This window comes from Pelmatolapia mariae, linkage group LG16_19, assembly GCF_036321145.2.
Source record: "Pelmatolapia mariae isolate MD_Pm_ZW linkage group LG16_19, Pm_UMD_F_2, whole genome shotgun sequence".
Lineage (NCBI taxonomy): Eukaryota > Metazoa > Chordata > Actinopteri > Cichliformes > Cichlidae > Pelmatolapia > Pelmatolapia mariae.
In genome coordinates, this window is record NC_086241.1 from 30,398,121 (window position 1) to 30,416,223 (window position 18,103).

The window sequence follows — 18,103 nt, forward strand, 5'->3', positions numbered from 1 at the left end:
CAAACAGCAAACGAGAGCAGCTAAACTGACTCCTCACAAAGACGTAAATACAGAGCGGACCCGACACATCAGAATCAGCTTTGTCTTTCTTGGCTTTCTCACCCGATGGCACGTAGACGGACACGCCGTCGGAGCTCACCGATTCTGATGCGTCGGGTCCACTCTGTGTTTACGTCTTTTTGCGCTGATTCTAAGCTGCAGGTTTTGTCTCTCTCCAACCAAAATTCACCGAGCCAGCAGCAAAAGAAGCAGCAAACTACGCTTCATATTTGATAAATGTCGTCATTAATTCCCTCTGACTTTTGCTGTTTTGCTTTCACCACGATAAAAATCACACTTCATGCACAGCTCTCTCTCTCTCTCTCTGTACTTCAAGAACAGTTTCCCATCTCAAATCTCTGTTTTCTGCATTATTCATTCGCTTATTACCCACCACCAGTACCCACCATTTTTTACAGTTCTGTCGGCCGCTGTTTTTTTTTTTCTTCTTTTTTTTTTACTTAAATGACCTCGGACAAGAAAGCCTAATTTCTGCTGTTCAATACAGAAGAATTTTAAACTTTTTAAAATTATGCAAAATTGCAGAATATTGCAGAATATTTTTAAGGTTATCTGCTATAAAAAGCCAGACCAGAAAAATCTCCTTCATGTTTTTTCTGTGTTTTATTCTCAGTTACTTTCACACAAAGGCATCTGCTGTGATGTTCACAATTCTGATGAAGTCTCACACGTATCAGTACTGATAAATGATCAGAATTATAGTATTTCTGACTGTCTGAGGCTAAATTGAATAGAATCAGGACTTTAAGAACCGGAATTATTACCGGGAATATAGAAATCAGTGATGATACCCAGCCCTAGTGAGTAGCCTAGGCCCGACAGAAGTGGATGTAGCTGTGGGTAATGAGAAAAGATGAAAAGAACTATTGATAACTTTTTTGTTAAGTTAAGGCCTGATCCATCTGAAATTCATAGCCAGTGCTCTGACACGGAGCCATCAATCTTTGAATGCTGAAAAAGCACAGTGTATCCAGAATACAAATTATATGCTGCAATAAATGCACTGCCCAAGTGTCCCCTCTCCCCACTGCCTTTCAGCGACAGGCTACAGCAAACTGGTCGTCAGAGGAGGCCGAGATGATGATTACGTTTAACATTTTCTACAATATTGCCAAAGAGTGCCAAAGCACTTTAAGTACAAGATTGTTAGTTAATCATTTACAAATCAACATTGTCTCACATGTAAAACTGCGGTGTTAAACGATGTGGTTGAAAAATTTGAGTGCGCCTAACTTTTGTGCCTAATGCAAATTCACATGACCATTGATCAACAACCACTGACCAAAACCCACTGATCAAAGACCACTGATCAATGGTCATGAGTACCATTCACAGAGAGTTGGGGAATGGCTGCAATCACAGCATTGTAAGATGGCGAAAGATGTACCCTACATAATTTGCATAATTATGATTAAGTAACTGACCTCCCAGCCCATTGTTCCTTGAGTGGGCTGGTTTCAGTCATTATGCAAATGTACTATTTATAAGATTGGGGAAACCTGCAGTCAGCTGAGACTGAAGAAGTCACTTGGATGAGTGACGAAACGTTTCTCCCACAAAACGCTACGTCCAGATGAACAGAATCAATTTTTGGAGATTTCATTCATAATGTTGTCAGTCCAAACCCATTATGTATTAATTATTTTTCTTTGGGTTATGTGAAATCCCAGGGGAAAAAAACCTATAAAAACCAAATCTGTGCACTGAGGTGTAGGTCTATTAGTTTATGTTGTGGGGTTGGGTGTTGATACTGGAGTCCAAAAATACTGATGGAAGATGGACAAGAAAAGGTCAAAGCCATCAGGTCTTCAGAAATAAGCACAAGATACAGGTAAGCAGATGTGTCTTTGGATAATGGCAGGTGTTATATATGACATGTATCCTAAAACAAGATAGCATTCATTAGTAGGGACTGGGAAAACTTCTGTTTACCATTGTTAGCCACTTGGCTATGATAGCAAACAGTAGACAGACAGTAGACACTTATGTGGCTTATGAATCTTTTGGACCGTGTTCAGCACAATATTAATTAGCCATTAACTGGAAGAGCTGTATTGTTGATTTGTCTGCTATTCTTAATGTTAGCTATTTGCATACTGTCTCTCTCACTATATAAAGTATTTATCTGGTTAAATTGAGCATGGTTCAACAGTTTACACAATAAGATATGTTAATGTACAATGAAGACAACATTTTTATCATCACAGAGCATGCCGCGAGGAAAGCTCTGTTGTGCTGAACACCAGAAAAGCAGCAGGACCAATCCCTGGTCGGGTCCTGAGAGCCTGCGCTGCCCAGCTAACACCGGTGTTCACGGAGATCTCTAGCTCACGTAAAGTAAATAAAGTGATTATTGGCAGCATCAAGCAGTCTTTGAACAAAAAAATGTGACATCAGTAGAATGACCAAAACTTGATGTATGTTTTTAAAACACAGGCACAGAGCAACATTCAGGTTTCCTTTTTCCTTCACTTACTCCGATAGACAATGTTGCACAACATCCATCCATCCATTTTCCCCATTTTTCTCTCCATTTTTATCCGGGGCCGGGTCCCTGGGGCCGCAGCCCGAGCAGAGAAGCCCAGACCTCCCTTTCCCCAGCCACCTCCTCCAGCTTCTCCGGGGGAACACCTAGGCGTTCCCATGCCAGCCGAGAGATATAATCTCTTGAGCGTGTCCTGGGTCTGCCCCAGGGCCTCCTCCCAGTGGAACATGCTGGAACACCTCACCCAGGAGGTGAGGTGTGACCAGGAGGCATCCTTCTCACATGCCCGATCCACCTCAACTGTCTCCTTTCGATGTGGAGGAGCAGCGGCTCTACTCTGAGCCCCTCCCAAATATCTAAACTTCTCACCCTATCTCTAAAGGAGAGGCCAGCCACCCTTCGGAGGAAGCCCATCTGCACCGCTTGTAGCCACGATCTTGTTCTTTCGGTCAGTACCCACAGCTCGTGACCATAGGTGAGGGTAGGGACGTAGATCGACCTGTAAATTGAGAGCTTCACTTTTACACTCAGTTCTCTCTTCACCACAACAGACCGGTAGAGCGTCCAGATCACTGTGGCCGCCGCACCAATCCATCTGTTAATCTCCCACTCCTTTCTCCCGTCTCTCACTCGTGAACAAGAGCCCAAGGTACTCCTCGACTTGGGGCAGGAACTCATCCTTGACCCGGAGTGGGCACTCCACCCTTTTCCGGCTGAGGACCATGGCCGCAGATTTGGAGGTGCTGATTCTCATTCCCACCGCTTCACACTCAGCTGCAAACCTTTCCAAGGTGAGCTGGAGGCCATCACCCAATGAAGCCAACAGAAACACATCATCCGCAAAAAGCAGAGTTGACTGCCAAATGGCTACGCTTAGAAATTCTGTCCATAAAAATTATGAACAGAATGGGTGACAAAGGGCAGCCTTGGCAGAGCCCATCACCCACCAGGAACGAGTGCGACTTATTGCCGGCTATCCGGACCAAGTTCTTGCAACGGTTGTATACGCCTGGAGCACCCCCCACAGGACCCCCCAAGGGACACGGTCGAATGCCTTCTCCAAGTCCACAAAACACATGTAGACTGGTTGGGCAAACTCCCATGCACCCTGAAGTATCCTTGTGAGGATGAAGAGCTGATCCAGTGTTGCACAGCCAGGACGAAAACCGCATTGTTCCTCCTGTATCCGAGGTCCAACTAACACACTGACTCTCCTCTCCAGCACTCTCCAGCATAGACTTTCCCAGGGAGGCTGAGGAGTGTGATTCCCCTGTGGATGGAACACACCCTCTGGTCCCCTATCTTAAAGATGGGAACCACCATCCCGGTCTGCCAATCCGGGGTACTGGCCCCGATCTCCACGCAACATTGTAGAGGTGTGTCAACCAAGACAGCCCTACAACATCCAGACCCTTCAGGAACTCGGGTCGGACCTCATCCACCCCAGGGGCTCTGCCACCAAGGAGTTGTTTAACTGCCTCAGTGACCTCGCCCCCAGAGATTGGCGGGTCATCCCCTTCGTCCCCAGACTCTACTTCCTCCACGAAGACGTGCCAGTGGGTGTTGCACAACATTTGTGTCAAAATGCTGTTTTTAATGCGATTGTGTCAACAGTTTAGCATGATGTCCAAATGTTACAAAATATTAGGGTTAGTCAAAGCTGGGGATCAGCCTGCCAGGGGCTCTGCTCCTGGCTGCTGCCAAGCACACATTGCACCCAACCCCTATGGTACCTCCTGCTGGTGGTGGGCCTAGAGGAGGATGGACCCATGTTCCTATATCAGACTGTGCCCGGCCAGGCTCAATAGACTAAGGCCTGGCCACAAAAGCTCACCCTCAGTCACCCTCTCCAGAGCTGGCTCCAGGCCGGGGCCCCGCTAACCCTATCTCCGGCAGGGTGAACTGTATCCTTGGTCTTCTTCTCATTGGTGTCCTTTGAATCGATCTTTGTATGGTCCCTCACCCAGGACCATTTTGCCATGGGAGACCTACCAGGCGGCAGAAGCCCCTCAACAACGTAGATCCTGGGATCCCTGGGACACACAAACCCCTCCACCACGATAAGCTAGCAATTCATGTATAACCAAATACTTAAACATATATTTTAATTCCCAAATGTAAACATAAATGGTAATAATTGCAGTGTGCAATTAAAAAGTACCATTTATCATCATTACCTTTTTAAACTCCAAATGTAACTTAATTATAGTGCAAAAATGTCCAAAAATGTGGGATTTGCAAGTTCTACTCAGACTGAACCATTTTAATAAAAACTGAGAAAGTGCCTATATTTGAATACCCCCCTCTGTTGTGCTATAGCTTGGGGAGTTTGGCAAACTTCAACTACCAGCTAGCATCAGACAGCACTCCCATGCCCACCTACACACTAGTGGGATAGCAGATGTTGGCTCTGACACACCAGGTCAGGTTTCAGCAAAATTAACACCATGAGTTCATTTGCAGCCCACTCTATCTCCCGGATGTGGACTTTGGGGCCATAGTGGCCCCTTAAAATATATCCCAGGGCAACTATGGTGTATATCCAGAAATATTTAAATACTGTGTTGAAAATAACTGAGACACACGTTCAGTTTACTATGATTCAAAAGAGTAGGTGGTTTGAAGTTTGTTAATAATTATGACCTACGTGTTTTTAAGGAAATGTTTAACTTTCAGAATGCATAATCGACCAGTAACTGGTGTCATAAATAAAATATTTAGGTGACTACATGTGAGAGAGTGAGTGAAAGTGAAATCTCAAAAGGCTATGTTGAAAGAAACATGAGAGACAGAGGTGGGGGGCAAAACATATATAACAGCTCTGTGAGGAAAAGCTCTGATCAGAAGGCTGCAGGATCTGCAGCCAACTGAAAATGGAAATGCAGAAAGGAACTGAGCTTTGTTTTCCAGAATTCCTCAACACTTCCTGCAGGAAGCCAACACTTCACTGGTCCAAAGCTGTGCTGCTGAACATTGTGCTGTCCTGCATCTCTTTGATCACTTCTGCTCTAAACCTTCTTGTCATCATCTCAGTCTCCCACTTCAGGCACAGATCAACTTCTCAGCTGAAATTATAGTTTAAGTTTTCAAATCTTCAACACTATAATTATGTGATGAATGAATGACACATGATGAATGTGACAGATTCTTGATGTATTTTAACCATGATGCAATGTTTTACTTGCCTATATTGAATCATTCCTTACTAATGCAATTAGTGAACAATTGTGGCATTATTAATGTGTCTTATATTCTTTTTTCTTTCTCTCTGCAGGCAGCTTCACACACCCACTAACATCCTGCTCCTCTCTCTGGCTGTCTCAGACTTTCTTGTGGGTCTCCTGTTGATGCCATTAGAAATCTTTAGGAGCACAGCCTGCTGGGTACTTGGTGATCTTATGTGTTCTGTTTATTGGTATCTGACCGGCAACATTATCTGTGCTTCAATAGGGAACATAGTTCTGATATCACTTGACCGCTATGTGGCAATTTGTGATCCTCTGCATTACCCCACCAGAATTACTGTGGCAAGAGTCAAAGTCTGTGTTTGTCTGTGTTGGTTTTTTGCTATTTTCTACAGCAGTGTCTATACAACAGACTTCCTAATTGACCCAGGCAGGTATAATTCTTGCTATGGAGAATGTGTGTTTGTCATCAGTGTCATTGCAGGCATTATTGACCTCATTATATCTTTTTTTGTTTCAGTTACTGTTATCATAGTTCTATATATGAGAGTATTTGTGGTGGCTGTGTCTCAGGCTCGTGCTATGCGCTCTCATGTTACAAGTGTCACAGTTCAGCGTTCATTGAATCAAACAAACAAATCTGAGTTAAAAGCAGCCAGGACTCTTGGAATTCTTGTAGTTGTGTTTCTACTTTGTTTCTGCCCGTATTACTGTGTCTCTCTTGTAAGAGATGAAAATAGCTCAATTGCCTCCACAGTTATAAGTGTGTTTTTTTTAAACTCCTGTTTAAACCCTTTGATCTATGCTATGTTCTACCCTTGGTTTAGAAAAGCTGTGAAACTAACTGTCACTCTACAGATCCTCCAGACTGGCTCCTGTGAGGTCAGTATACTGTAGAAATACTGTTCTAAAAGAGTTTGAAATTTGAAAGATATGCAAGTAAATGCAGCCAGTCTTTTGGTCTCGGTAAATAGAGCTGACTGAGCTATTCATAGTACTGCTACAGTTTTTTTTACTGAAGACATGTTCAATAATCCATCTACATATTTAGTGGTCCTGCTCTTTTATTTTTACTCTTTTCTAAACCTGTTGATCTATGCCCTGTTTTACCCCTGATTTAGAAACGCTGTTAACCATATCATCAATCTGCAGATCGTCAAAAATGACACCAATAAAGCCAATGTACTATGAAGAAACCTGAAACCTGCTCCAGTAAGGTTTTAAATCAGCAAAATTGCACTTCCAGTAATCTGGAAATGTAAAATTGCATTTCAGAAATTTCTTTTCCCTGGATGCATTCTTGATATAGTCAGATGTTTTGCCTTCTTTAAAATATGACGGTTAATAGAATTTGACCATTGAAAGTAGTTATACAATTTTTTGGATTAAGTATAAATTTAATGCCGTTAACATCATTTCATTGAATAATTTAAAACTGATGATTTGTTTTCCTCTAGTTTCTTCAGAAATTAAAGACTCTTCATTTAAGTGCTATATGTTATTATATGCCGCTGTTAAATTTGTTTTATAAGAACTGTATTATAATGCTTGTTATGCTTGTGCAGCGCTAACGCATTAACAAGCTAACTGCGCTAACTTGCTAACAGAGATTTGTTGAGTTAATGCAGTTATGGCATTAATGTCATTTTGACAAGATTAATGCTGACAGCACTAAAAATAATACAAAGAAATCTTACAGGGCCACAGCAATAGTCCTTACATAACACTGCAACTGCTATGTTATGGTCCTCTAAGTGTCTTCCAAAAGTATATAAACATTAGCAGGAAAGTGATATTTTTTTTAACAATTTCAAAGATTAAAAAAAATGATAATGAGACAAAACTACAGACCAGATTAAGCTTTTAATTTTCATTGTATATAATTTATATACAAAAATAATTAATAATGTTAAAGTGAATCTATATATTGCTGGTGAACTTTCAAACTTCTTGACAAAGTGGGAAATTTTTCTTGTTCGGAACGAACAACAGAAAAAAATTGATTAAAAGCACAGTGCAGTACATGCCACTTCCTATGTGACGAGGTGAGGTGATACTTAAGAGACAGCTGGAGGAACAATTTGCAACTAATAGATTCATTGATAACAGTTCAGTAACAGTAAAGATTCACCAATCCGCAAAAACCATATCTACAAATTGTTTACAGTTGTCTACAATTTAAAAATAATGGTCATCAATGTAAAACTGTGAAGATTTTGAATATGGAGACACAACATAACACCACTGTATAGAAATCTATAGAGAATCATATTATCAAAGGATTCAGAGTCAAAGAGGTTAAAAATCAATATTGGACGCCCATGATCTCCGGGCTTTCAAGTGGTGCAGCATTAAAAACAGTCAAGATTCTGTCATGGAATCACTGCAACAAAACACAGATCATTGTGCTATCCACACATTAAAGCTTGATTATGCCAAGAAGAAGCCATATGTGAACATGATCCAGAAATGCTGCCATCTTCTGTTACGCAGACCAAATGGCAACTTTTTACAAATCACATATTGCTCCTCAAATCTGGTGTACGTGACGAGCCATCATTAAAGGTTGTTACTGGACACAAGCACTTATCTGATATAACTGCAGTTAAATCAGATTTGGTATTTGTAAGAGTGCCATCTGTTGGTCAGAAAGTTATATTGCAGGTAAGTGTCAAAATACGGGACATTTGCATGCAAACATCTGCACAGACAACATGCTAATGCTCAGAACTGAAGTTGTGTTAGCAGTATAATGTGGTTGTCTCTGTCCTGGATGCAATTTCCACTTTACCATCATGGTCTTGTCCTTTTGCAAAGTAATGTCCTTTTTGCAACTTCTCAAAAGCTTTATTGTTGTACAAATCAAATCAGGACGAAGAAACATGTTTTTTTTCTTCTTTTCTTTCTATCCACCTGACATGCAGATAAGTAAAGAACCTTTGTAACTGTAATGCAGTTATTGGATTTAGTACCGTAATGAGTTACTTTACTGCACTGCTGAAAAATGTAACGTGATTACAGTAACACATTACTTTGTTGTACATCACATCCAAAACTGTTTCTTAGTTAGTCTAGGGCTGTAGATGCTACCACTGCTTAGTAGGTGTATGCTGCTGGTTCCAAGATCCTGCTGTCTTCTTGAACTAGCACTCCACACTACTATATATGTGACTTTTTCTCCGTGGCAATATTCTAGCAGAATTAGAAGGTGGTACAACTATCCCTTTGAGGGTGGTGTGTGCACTTTTAGATTACATATTTGGTGTGGACACATTTGTCATCCCTCCTGGAACCATAGGTCTGGCCTCCCTCAAATCTCTATCATAAGTCCCCATTATAAAATATGAGGGATGTAAAGTAAAGCTTGTTATCTTACCTGTATTTCTTGTGATAGTGTTTTGTTTTCAGGTCTCTGATTGTTACTGTCACTAACCTCTAGGGGCTCTCCTCATGTGAGAGAGCTCTGCCTTATTGCCATAACTGAGATGTATTGCAGCTGGTCAGCCATTGCAAAATGCCAGGTCTTTTGCCCCCTGGCCCTGATTTGCAGCGATCTTGTCTGTGACTGTGTAATCCTGTGCAGCTTGGTGTGACTTCTTTGCAGGTAAATGTGTACATTTACAAAGGCAAGTGTACTGGTTAACAGTGAAAGCTGGTAGGGGTTCTCTGCCATTTTTTGTTCCACCCCTTTTTTCCTGTGTTGTGGTTAGACAAGGAGCTCAGCCATTGTACTTTTGTTTTCTTGTCGATAGAGCCATCTTTTATTTTATTTTTTTACCTGGAAGGGGATGTTTTGTTTGTTGTTTTGGCCTTGGAGACCTCGAAGCTTAAAGCTTTCCTGTGATTATTGGTTGGTTTGCCTTAATTGTAAAATAAATACTTGCTTTCTACTGATGTTAACTATCCGGTGGACAATAGTATGTTCCTACTTTGTATTAAACCTGGTGCCAGATAACATCTTTGCTGTTTAGGGGGTTGTAACACTGATAGATCTTTGATTATTATTGCAGTAGGAAATCAAATGGTGGCTGCTTTCCTTTGTCACTCTTATGGCTCATTACAGTGTGGCACTGCTATCACTTTAGCGCATGTAATTAGTCAATCAGTCACTTTTCTTTTTTTAGATTAAGGAAGGCAAAATCAGTCTGGCTTCCCTTAGACAAAAAATGATTCTTATTATGATTGACTTATTTACCACATGATATTTTGAGGGGCTCTGTTTCAGTCTGCATATTTGAAAGTGAATTGGGAGTTTTAACTGGCCTACCCAGAGCCACAATGTGTCATTAGTATGGGATGTGATTAGTGCCACTAATATGCATATTTACCCGGAGTTTCACAAGTCAGGGGCAAGCCTAGTGGCCCACAACTTTTAGGCTGTGGGATAACAGTGCCTACTGTGTGTATTGCTATGAATGCAGTTTAGCAGGGATCCAACCACAATGCATGAATTGTTTCATCTTGGACTGAGAGAGACCAGGATTTTTGTATTTTCTTCCAAACATTCAGCCTCTGTTATCAGGCTGTCGTGAAATCAGGCTTGGACTGACAGAGTGGAAGTGGAGTCTCCATCCCTTTATAGGAGAAAGTGCCCCAACCTATTGATTAAGTTTCGGCCCAGTCTACTGCACAATGGCTTAATTCTTCACCAGTAGGATTTTAGAGGTTTGATCTACAACACCATGTTAGATTTGGACAAAATTAACATTAGTTCAGTTTCAGAAGGCCAGGACCTCCCTCTAGGTTGAGTTTGTGCAGGTAAGGGAAACTTAAAAAAGAAAAAAAAATCCATGCCAGGGCTCTAGAGTGCAACCAATTTGGTCACTTATGCGACGTAATTTCTCAATGGTGCGACTAAAAAAAATTCTAGGTCGCACCGATGAGATCAGCCATTCAGCACAAGAAAAGTCTCTGCAACTCTGAAAGTCTCCGTGTGGTCAACAGCAGACACACATCATCCCCATATCGTGGTCTAAACCAATCAGAGATAGTCAGGGGCGGGACCTCTCTGATTGGCCGTGGTCCAGATATTCCTGTAGTCCTTTGCGTGTGTACGTTTGAAAGTGCAGGCGGGTAGAGAGAGTTGAGTTGCTTGAATGAAGCGATATCAATTCATTAAATCCTGAATCGACTTTTAAATATACATGTATTTTGCCAGAAACGCCAGAATCTCAGGTTAAAGCTCACAAAACTATTTCAACAACCACCAAACCGCTAAAACAGTAAATGAGAGCAGGTAAATGGATTCTGCACAAAGACGCAGAAAACACAGAGCGCGGTAACGACGCATCAGAATCAGTGAGATGTCGGCTTTCATCACGTACACAGACACGCAGTCGGTGCTGAAAGCCGACAGCTCACAGATTCTGATGCGCTCTGTGTTTACGTCTTTTTGCCATTAGATTCTGAGCTGCAGGTTTTGTCTCTCTCCAACCAAAATTGACTGAACCAGCAGCAAAAGAAGATCAAAACTACGCTTCACATTTGATAAACATCGTCATGAATTCACTCATACTTTTGCTATTTTGCTTCCACCACGATAAAATCACACTTGCTGCACAGCCCTTCTCTTGCTCAGTGTACTTCAAGAACAGTTTTCTATCTCAAATCTCTGTTTTTGGCATTATTCGTTCACTTATTACACACAAGTCATGTACAGTGCTGTCGGCTGCTGTTTATTTTTTTTCCCAAAAATGACCTCCGACAAGAAATCCTAATTTCTGCTGTTTAATAGCGAAGAAATTTAAACTTTTTAAAATGATACCAAATTGCAAAACATTTGGCTGTGTTTCTAATAAAACCTCTGTAACTTTACTTGATGCTGCTGAAGTGAAGCAGAGCAATGTTCATATGATGATTCAGGATTTTCTTCAGTTTTTGATTTACTGCAGAATACATTCAAGGTTATCTGCTATAAAAAGCCAGGCCAGGAAAATCTCCTTAATGTTTTTTGTGTTTTATCCTCAGTTACTCTGTTCCTGACACAAAGGCATCTGCTGTGATGCTTACACTTCTGATGAAGTCTCACAAGTGTCAGTAATGATAAATGATCAGAATTATAATATTTCTGACTGTCTGAGTCAAAACTGAATCAAATCGAATTGGGACCTTGTGAATCGGAATCAAATGGATTATAGAAATCAGTGACGATACCCAGGCCCTAGTGAGTAGCCCTAGTGAGTAGCCTACTCACTAGGGCTACTCACTAGGGCTGAAATTCATAGCCAGTGCTCTGACACGAAGACATCAACCTCTGAACGCTGAAAAAGCACAGTGTATCCAGAAAACACATTATATGCAGCAATAAATGCAATTCAATTCAATCTAGTTTTATTTATATAGTGCCAAATCACAACAACAGTTGCCTCAAGGTGCTTTATATTGTACAGTAGATCGTACAATAATAGATACAGAGAAAAATCCAACAATCGTATGACCCCCTATGAGCAAGCACTTTGGCGACAGTGGGAAGGAAAAACTCCCTTTTAACAAGAAGAAACCTCCAGCAGAACCAGGCTCAAGGAGGGGCGTCCATCTGCTGCGACCGGTTGGGGTGGGAGAAGGAAAACAGGATAAAGACATGCTGTGGAAGAGAGACAGAGATTAATAACAGGTATGATTCAATGCAGAGAGGTCTATTAACACATAGTGAGTGAGAAAGGTGACTGGAAAGGAAAACTCGATGCATCATGGGAATCCCCCGGCAGCCTACATCTATTGCAGCATAACTAAACGAGGATTCAGGGTCACCTGGTCCAGCACTAACTATATGCTTTACCAAAAGGGAAAGTTTTTAGCTTTATCTTAAAAGTAGAGATAGTGTCAGTCTCCCGAATCCAAACTGGAAGCTGGTTCCACAGAAGAGGGGTCTGAAAACTGAAGGCTCTCCCTCCCTCCCATTCTACTTTGAAATACTCTAGTAAGACTGCAGTGAAAGAGCGAAGTGCTCTCATGGAGTGATATGGTATTACAAGGTCATAAAGATAAGATGGGGCCTGATTATTTAAGACCTTGTATGTGAGGAGCAGGATTTTGAATTCAATTCTGGATTTGACAGGAAGCCAATGAAGGGAAGTCAAAACAGGAGAAATATGCTCTCTCTTTCTAGTCCCTGTCAGTACTCTTGCTGCAGCATTTTGGATTAATTGAAGGCTTCTTAGGGAGTTTTTAGGACATCCTGATAATAATGAATTACAGTAGTCCAGCCTGGAAGTAATAAATGCATGAACTAGTTTTTCAGCGTCACTCTGAGACAGGATATTTCTAATTTTAGAGATGTTGTGCAAATGGAAGAAAACAGTCTTACATATTTGTTTAATATGTGCATTGAAGGACATGTCTTGGTCAAAAATGACTCCAAGGTTCCTCACAGTGTTACTGGAGGCCAAGGTAATGCCATCCAGAGTAAGAATCTGGTTAGATACCATATTTCTAAGATTTTCAGGGCCAAGTACAATAACCTCAGTTTGATCTTAATTAAGAAGCAGAAAGTTAGCGGCCATCCAGGTCTTTTCTCTGCAGATGATCTGTTAGCTGTTTGACAACTACTCTTTCAAGGATTTTTGATATGAAAGGAAGGTTGCACTGCCCAAGTGTCCCCTCTCCCCAATGCCTTTCAGCGGCAGGCAGCAGCAAACAGGTCATCAGAGGAGGCCGAGATGATGGTTAATTTAACATTGTCTACAACACTGCCAAAGAGTGCCAAGGCACTTCTCTTTCTTTTAGAACTGTGCTCCAATTAAAGAACTTTGTGTTGACAAGATTGTTAGTTAATCATTTACAAATCAATATTGTCTGTATGGAAAGCAATTTTTTTTTTTTTTTTTTTTTAAAGTGAACATGTAAAACTGTAGTGTTTAGCGATGTGGTTGAAAAATTTGGGTGCACCTAACTTTTGTGCTGGTGCACCTAAGAAAAAAAGTTAGGCGCACCAGTGCGCTGTGGCAAAAGGTTAGTGTAGAACCCTGCATGCCAAATGTCTGTAAAAATTTAAATCAATAAATTGACAAATCCAATAATCTGAAAATTTAAAATTGTTTTTGACTGTGTCAACAATGTGGAAATGAGGGGGGAAATGCCATATTCAGGTCTTTATGTGTTTCTGCTGTTACTGTTATGCATGTAATTTTTATAATATGGACTATCAGAGTTTAAGCTATGCTTAGTGCACTTGAAAAAGCCTTTAGTTATATGTCATAATTTTGCCAGGTGGCTGTTCCTTGAGACCAATATACAATATACTCCTGTAACACCACAGTGTTTATGATGTTATCACAAACAGACTGGCTACATATGCCAGCAAAATTAAAGAGGAATAAATACAAATAAAATAACAAAATACAGACAGTAGCCAAAACCCTACAAAGAATCCCCAAACTACACTAAAACTACACAAAAAAACCTACATTAGCTAAAACTTAGATAAGCTTTATAAAATGTTTTATTTTATTACATCATGTAATGAAAAGAAATAAAATCAGTTTTAGGTTAATTTGAAACTACAGGCTGCATTCATTGCCCCCAGGTGACTGCAGAATCTGTTCTCGGGCAAATTATGTGTTAGAGTGAAAACTCTAATGCCAGGGCCCCAGCAGCCCTGATGTTTACAAGACCCAACCACCCTTTCTCCCTCAGGACAGATGATGTCCTAGGAGAACACTGGAGTGAGCCCATGGGTGGTTTCCATTTTCTTCCAGAGAAAGGTTAGGACACTTTGTCAGTGTAAGAAGCACCTTTCCTCAATTAAGGGAGTTTTTTTTAGTTAGCTATATTTTAACTTTAATAAACACAGTATAATCATATATAATGTCATGTTTACACACATATCATTTGATTAAAAATAGACTTTATGGGGTCACACCAAGAGTTACAAGCTGAGCTTTGACACAAAGGTAGAGGCTAATTATACCCTTATGCAAATACCTCATACAATTTATCAGCCAAGTAAATGTTACATTAAATTAAATTATTATCTGCCTATACAGACAATGGAACACCAGTCTGATGTGGATGAAACTAAGAAAAAACATCACATACTGCAAGACAAGCCCAAATCATGACCCTTTCATGACCATCCTTGACAGTTTGCATGAGGTGTTTGGCTTTTTTTCACATTTTGTGAAAACCAAATATTTCCATTTTGAAGACATCTCTCCAGAGGACACTGTTTCAAAAGTCTTGTGGTTTGTACAGGTGAAGCTCTGCATACTTAAGCTGTGCTAAAACAAGTCATATTCATTCAGTCTTTTCCTAATCAACTATAATATTGAACATGTTAACTGAGACCTGTAGACATTTTTCAGTTTCACTGAGGACTACATGGTCTGACCTTGTGGTAAACTGACAACTCCTGGAAAGGTTGGCTGCTGTTTTCCACTTTTGTAGAATGATAGAGGTTGAACTTCTGATCTGGTCTTTCCTTCTAGGCACTGTATTAACAGATAGCTCAGTGCTGACCAGAAAACTGCCAGAACTTCTATTCTTTTAGAGGTGGTCATACTTCCTGATGATCAATTAATTAAGAGCATCTAATTATCAAAACCTGGCTGTTCCTCTTGGTTCTATAGTTCATACATTGAACTACTGAACCAGACAAACTTTGCTCTCCAGTACCCTGCATAGACCTTCCCAGGTAGGCTGAGTATTATGAAGTTGGAACACAACCTCTGGTCCCTCTTCTTGAAGATGGGAACCGCCAGTCTGCAAATCCAAAGGTACCTCCCCAGGGCTCTATACAATGTTGGAGAGGAGTGTCAACTAAGACAGTCCTACACCTATACCCATGGCATTAAGTGACCTCAGTGACCTCAGCCCTACTGATGTGCAGATTGTCCCCTTTGTCCCCAGACTCTCCTTTTCTTCTATAGAAGACAAGTCAATAGAATTAAGGAGGTCCTTAAATTACTCCATCCTCTACCTGACTATATCCTTAGCTGAAGTCTGCACCACCCCACCTGAACTATACACTCTGTAGTAGTGCACCACTTTCTCTTCTTGAGTTCCCTGAATGTTTCATAGAATCACTTCAATCTGACTTTGACTCTGTCTTTTTTATGCCCTCACCAAACCCCTCCTACACCCGAGCTCTTCCTTCAGTAATTACAAGGATGGCATTCCGCTTGGCCTGGCAGAACCCATCAGCTGCCTCTGGAATCCCACAGGTTAACCCAAATTGATAAGACTTCTTTAGCTTGATGGCTCCCTCCATCTTCAGTGTCAACCATCTGGTTTGAGAATTACCACCCCAATAAGCGCCAATCACCTTGCAGCTACAGTTCTGAGCAGCCAAACAATGGAGGTGCAGAAGATGGTCCATTCAGCCTCAATATCCCCAGGCTCCCTCAGAATGCTGTTGAAGTTCAGCTGGAAGTTCTCTGCCAGCAAATCCTCACTATAATTTGGGTACGTCACACCTGTCTGGCATCAGAATTCACCACCAGATGGCGATCAGGTGGTAGCTCAGCTACTCTCTTCACCTAAGTGTCGCGAGCATATGGCCACAAATCTGCTAAAATTATTACAAAATTGACTGAGCTATCCTGGTGCCATATGCACGTAGGAACACCCTATGTTTGAACACAGTGTTTGAACATGGACAAACTGTGATTTGCGCATTAGTCCAATAATGTGCCCATCAGGTCTCAACATTATGTCTCACATCGAAGCATTGAATTTTCGCAGCAGGACAATGGAGTCACCAGGTGGAGCATCTTCCCAGACTGCATTAGCAACACAAACAAGGCTGGGTACTGTCATTTGGCATGTTAGCATAAACAACAGTCAAGACCTGTTCCATAACCTGACAGCACAGGGGCAAAAAAAAACCCTGTCATCCACCTTACACTAACACAGTCTTATACTAACACTGAAAATACTTGAAGGTGAAAGTATAACCAAGAAACAAATGAACTGACAAACAGAACAATAAATGAAGAAGCATTTAAAAGCCCAGAACTCTGGGTCTAAGACTCAGGACGATGACAAAAAATCAAATTAAAAAAAATTAGCAACATCTCCTAGATAAATGACAAACTGTTAACCAATTGTATCTGAGAGAGAGAGTGAACGTGTGGTTGAGCTGAGAGAAAGAGGTGGGTAATTATTTTTCTGACTGAAAGAGATTAGTGGGGTGGGGAGCATATATAACAGCTCTGTAAGCAAAAGATCTGTTCAGAGTGCTGATGGAGCTGCAGCTGCCTAGCAATGGAGATACAGAAAATAGCTGAGCTCTGCTTTCCACAACTTCTTAACAATTCCTGCATCAAGCCGACACTTCACTGGTCCAAAGCTGTGCTCCTGAACATTGTGCTGTCGTGCATCTCTCTGAACACTGCTGTTCTCAACCTTCTTGTCATCATCTCAGTTTCTCATTTCAGGCAGAGATTAACTTTTGAACTGAAACTATAGTTTAAGTTTTAGATATATGAAAACTTCCATTTACATCTTATAACTTAGTGATGAAAAAATAAAGTGAATCTGGCACATTGTTGGTGCACTTCAAACATTGTTAAGTTGATTTTTCTAGATGTGTAATATTTGCTGTTTCTATCTCTCTGCAGGCAGCTTCACACACCCAGTAACATCCTCCTCCTCTCTCTGGCTGTCTCAGACTTTTTTGTGGGTCTCCTGTTGATGCCATTAGAAATCTTTAGAAACACAACCTGCTGGGTACTTGGTGATCTTATGTGTTCTGTTTATATCCATTTAACTGTCATTCTTATCTGTGCTTCAGTAGGTAATATAGTACTTATATCAGTTGACCGCTATGTAGCTATTTGTGACCCTTTGCATTATCCCACAAAAATTACAGTGGGAAGAGTTAAGCTGAGTGTTTGTCTGTCTTGGCTTTTTTCTATTTTCTACAGCAGTCTTTATGCAAAGGATGTCCTGATTGAACCAGGAAAGTATAATTCTTGCTACGGAGAGTGTGTATTCCTTATTAATAATACTGTAGGTATGATTGACGTTGTTTTAACTTTTATTGTTCCAGTTTCTGTCATCATAATTTTGTATATGAGAGTATTTGTGGTGGCTGTGTCTCAGGCTCGTGCCATGCGCTCTCATGTTACAGCTGTCACACTGCAGTGTTCAGTGAATCAAACAAACAAATCTGAGTTGAAAGCAGCCAGGAGTCTTGGGGTTCTTGTAGTTGTGTTTCTGGCAAGCTACTGTCCATTTTTCTGCTACACTCTTGTTGAAGAAAATGCGGTCAAAGATCCATCTGCATCTTTTGTGGTCTTTGTATTTTACTGTAACTCTTGTCTTAACCCTTTGATCTATGCCCTGTTTTACCCCTGGTTTAGAAATGCTGTTAAAGTCATCATCACTTTTCAGATATTAAAGCATGACAGTAGTGAGGCCAATATACTGTAAA

The 18,103-nt window shown here is 40.9% G+C and overlaps 2 protein-coding genes across 2 annotated transcripts; both read left to right on the plus strand.

The window, feature by feature from the left end:
* Nucleotides 1–5,418: 5,418 nt before the first annotated feature.
* Nucleotides 5,419–6,627, plus strand: LOC134645635 (trace amine-associated receptor 13c-like). The gene is made up of 2 exons (XM_063499160.1): nucleotides 5,419–5,591; nucleotides 5,820–6,627. The coding sequence occupies exons 1-2, from the start codon at nucleotides 5,419–5,421 to the stop codon at nucleotides 6,625–6,627; spliced, it is 981 nt and encodes a 326-aa protein (XP_063355230.1).
* Nucleotides 6,628–16,932: 10,305 nt separating this feature from the next.
* On the plus strand, nucleotides 16,933–18,102 carry LOC134646232 (trace amine-associated receptor 13c-like). Its single transcript, XM_063500036.1, has 2 exons — nucleotides 16,933–17,105; nucleotides 17,289–18,102. Exons 1-2 carry the CDS (start codon nucleotides 16,933–16,935, stop codon nucleotides 18,100–18,102), a joined length of 987 nt encoding a protein of 328 aa, XP_063356106.1.
* The last annotated feature ends 1 nt before the right edge of the window (nucleotide 18,103 follows it).

What these genes read in the sequence shown, in the direction of transcription:
- LOC134645635 (XM_063499160.1), top strand. Translation starts at nt 5,419, where the DNA reads ATGGAAATGCAGAAAGGAACTGAGCTTTGTTTTCCAGAATTCCTCAAC. An exon ending in ATCTCAGTCTCCCACTTCAG is followed by an intron (nt 5,592 to 5,819) that starts GCACAGATCAAC and finishes TTCTCTCTGCAG; the next exon opens with GCAGCTTCACACACCCACTA.
- LOC134646232 (XM_063500036.1), top strand. Translation starts at nt 16,933, where the DNA reads ATGGAGATACAGAAAATAGCTGAGCTCTGCTTTCCACAACTTCTTAAC. An exon ending in ATCTCAGTTTCTCATTTCAG is followed by an intron (nt 17,106 to 17,288) that starts GCAGAGATTAAC and finishes ATCTCTCTGCAG; the next exon opens with GCAGCTTCACACACCCAGTA.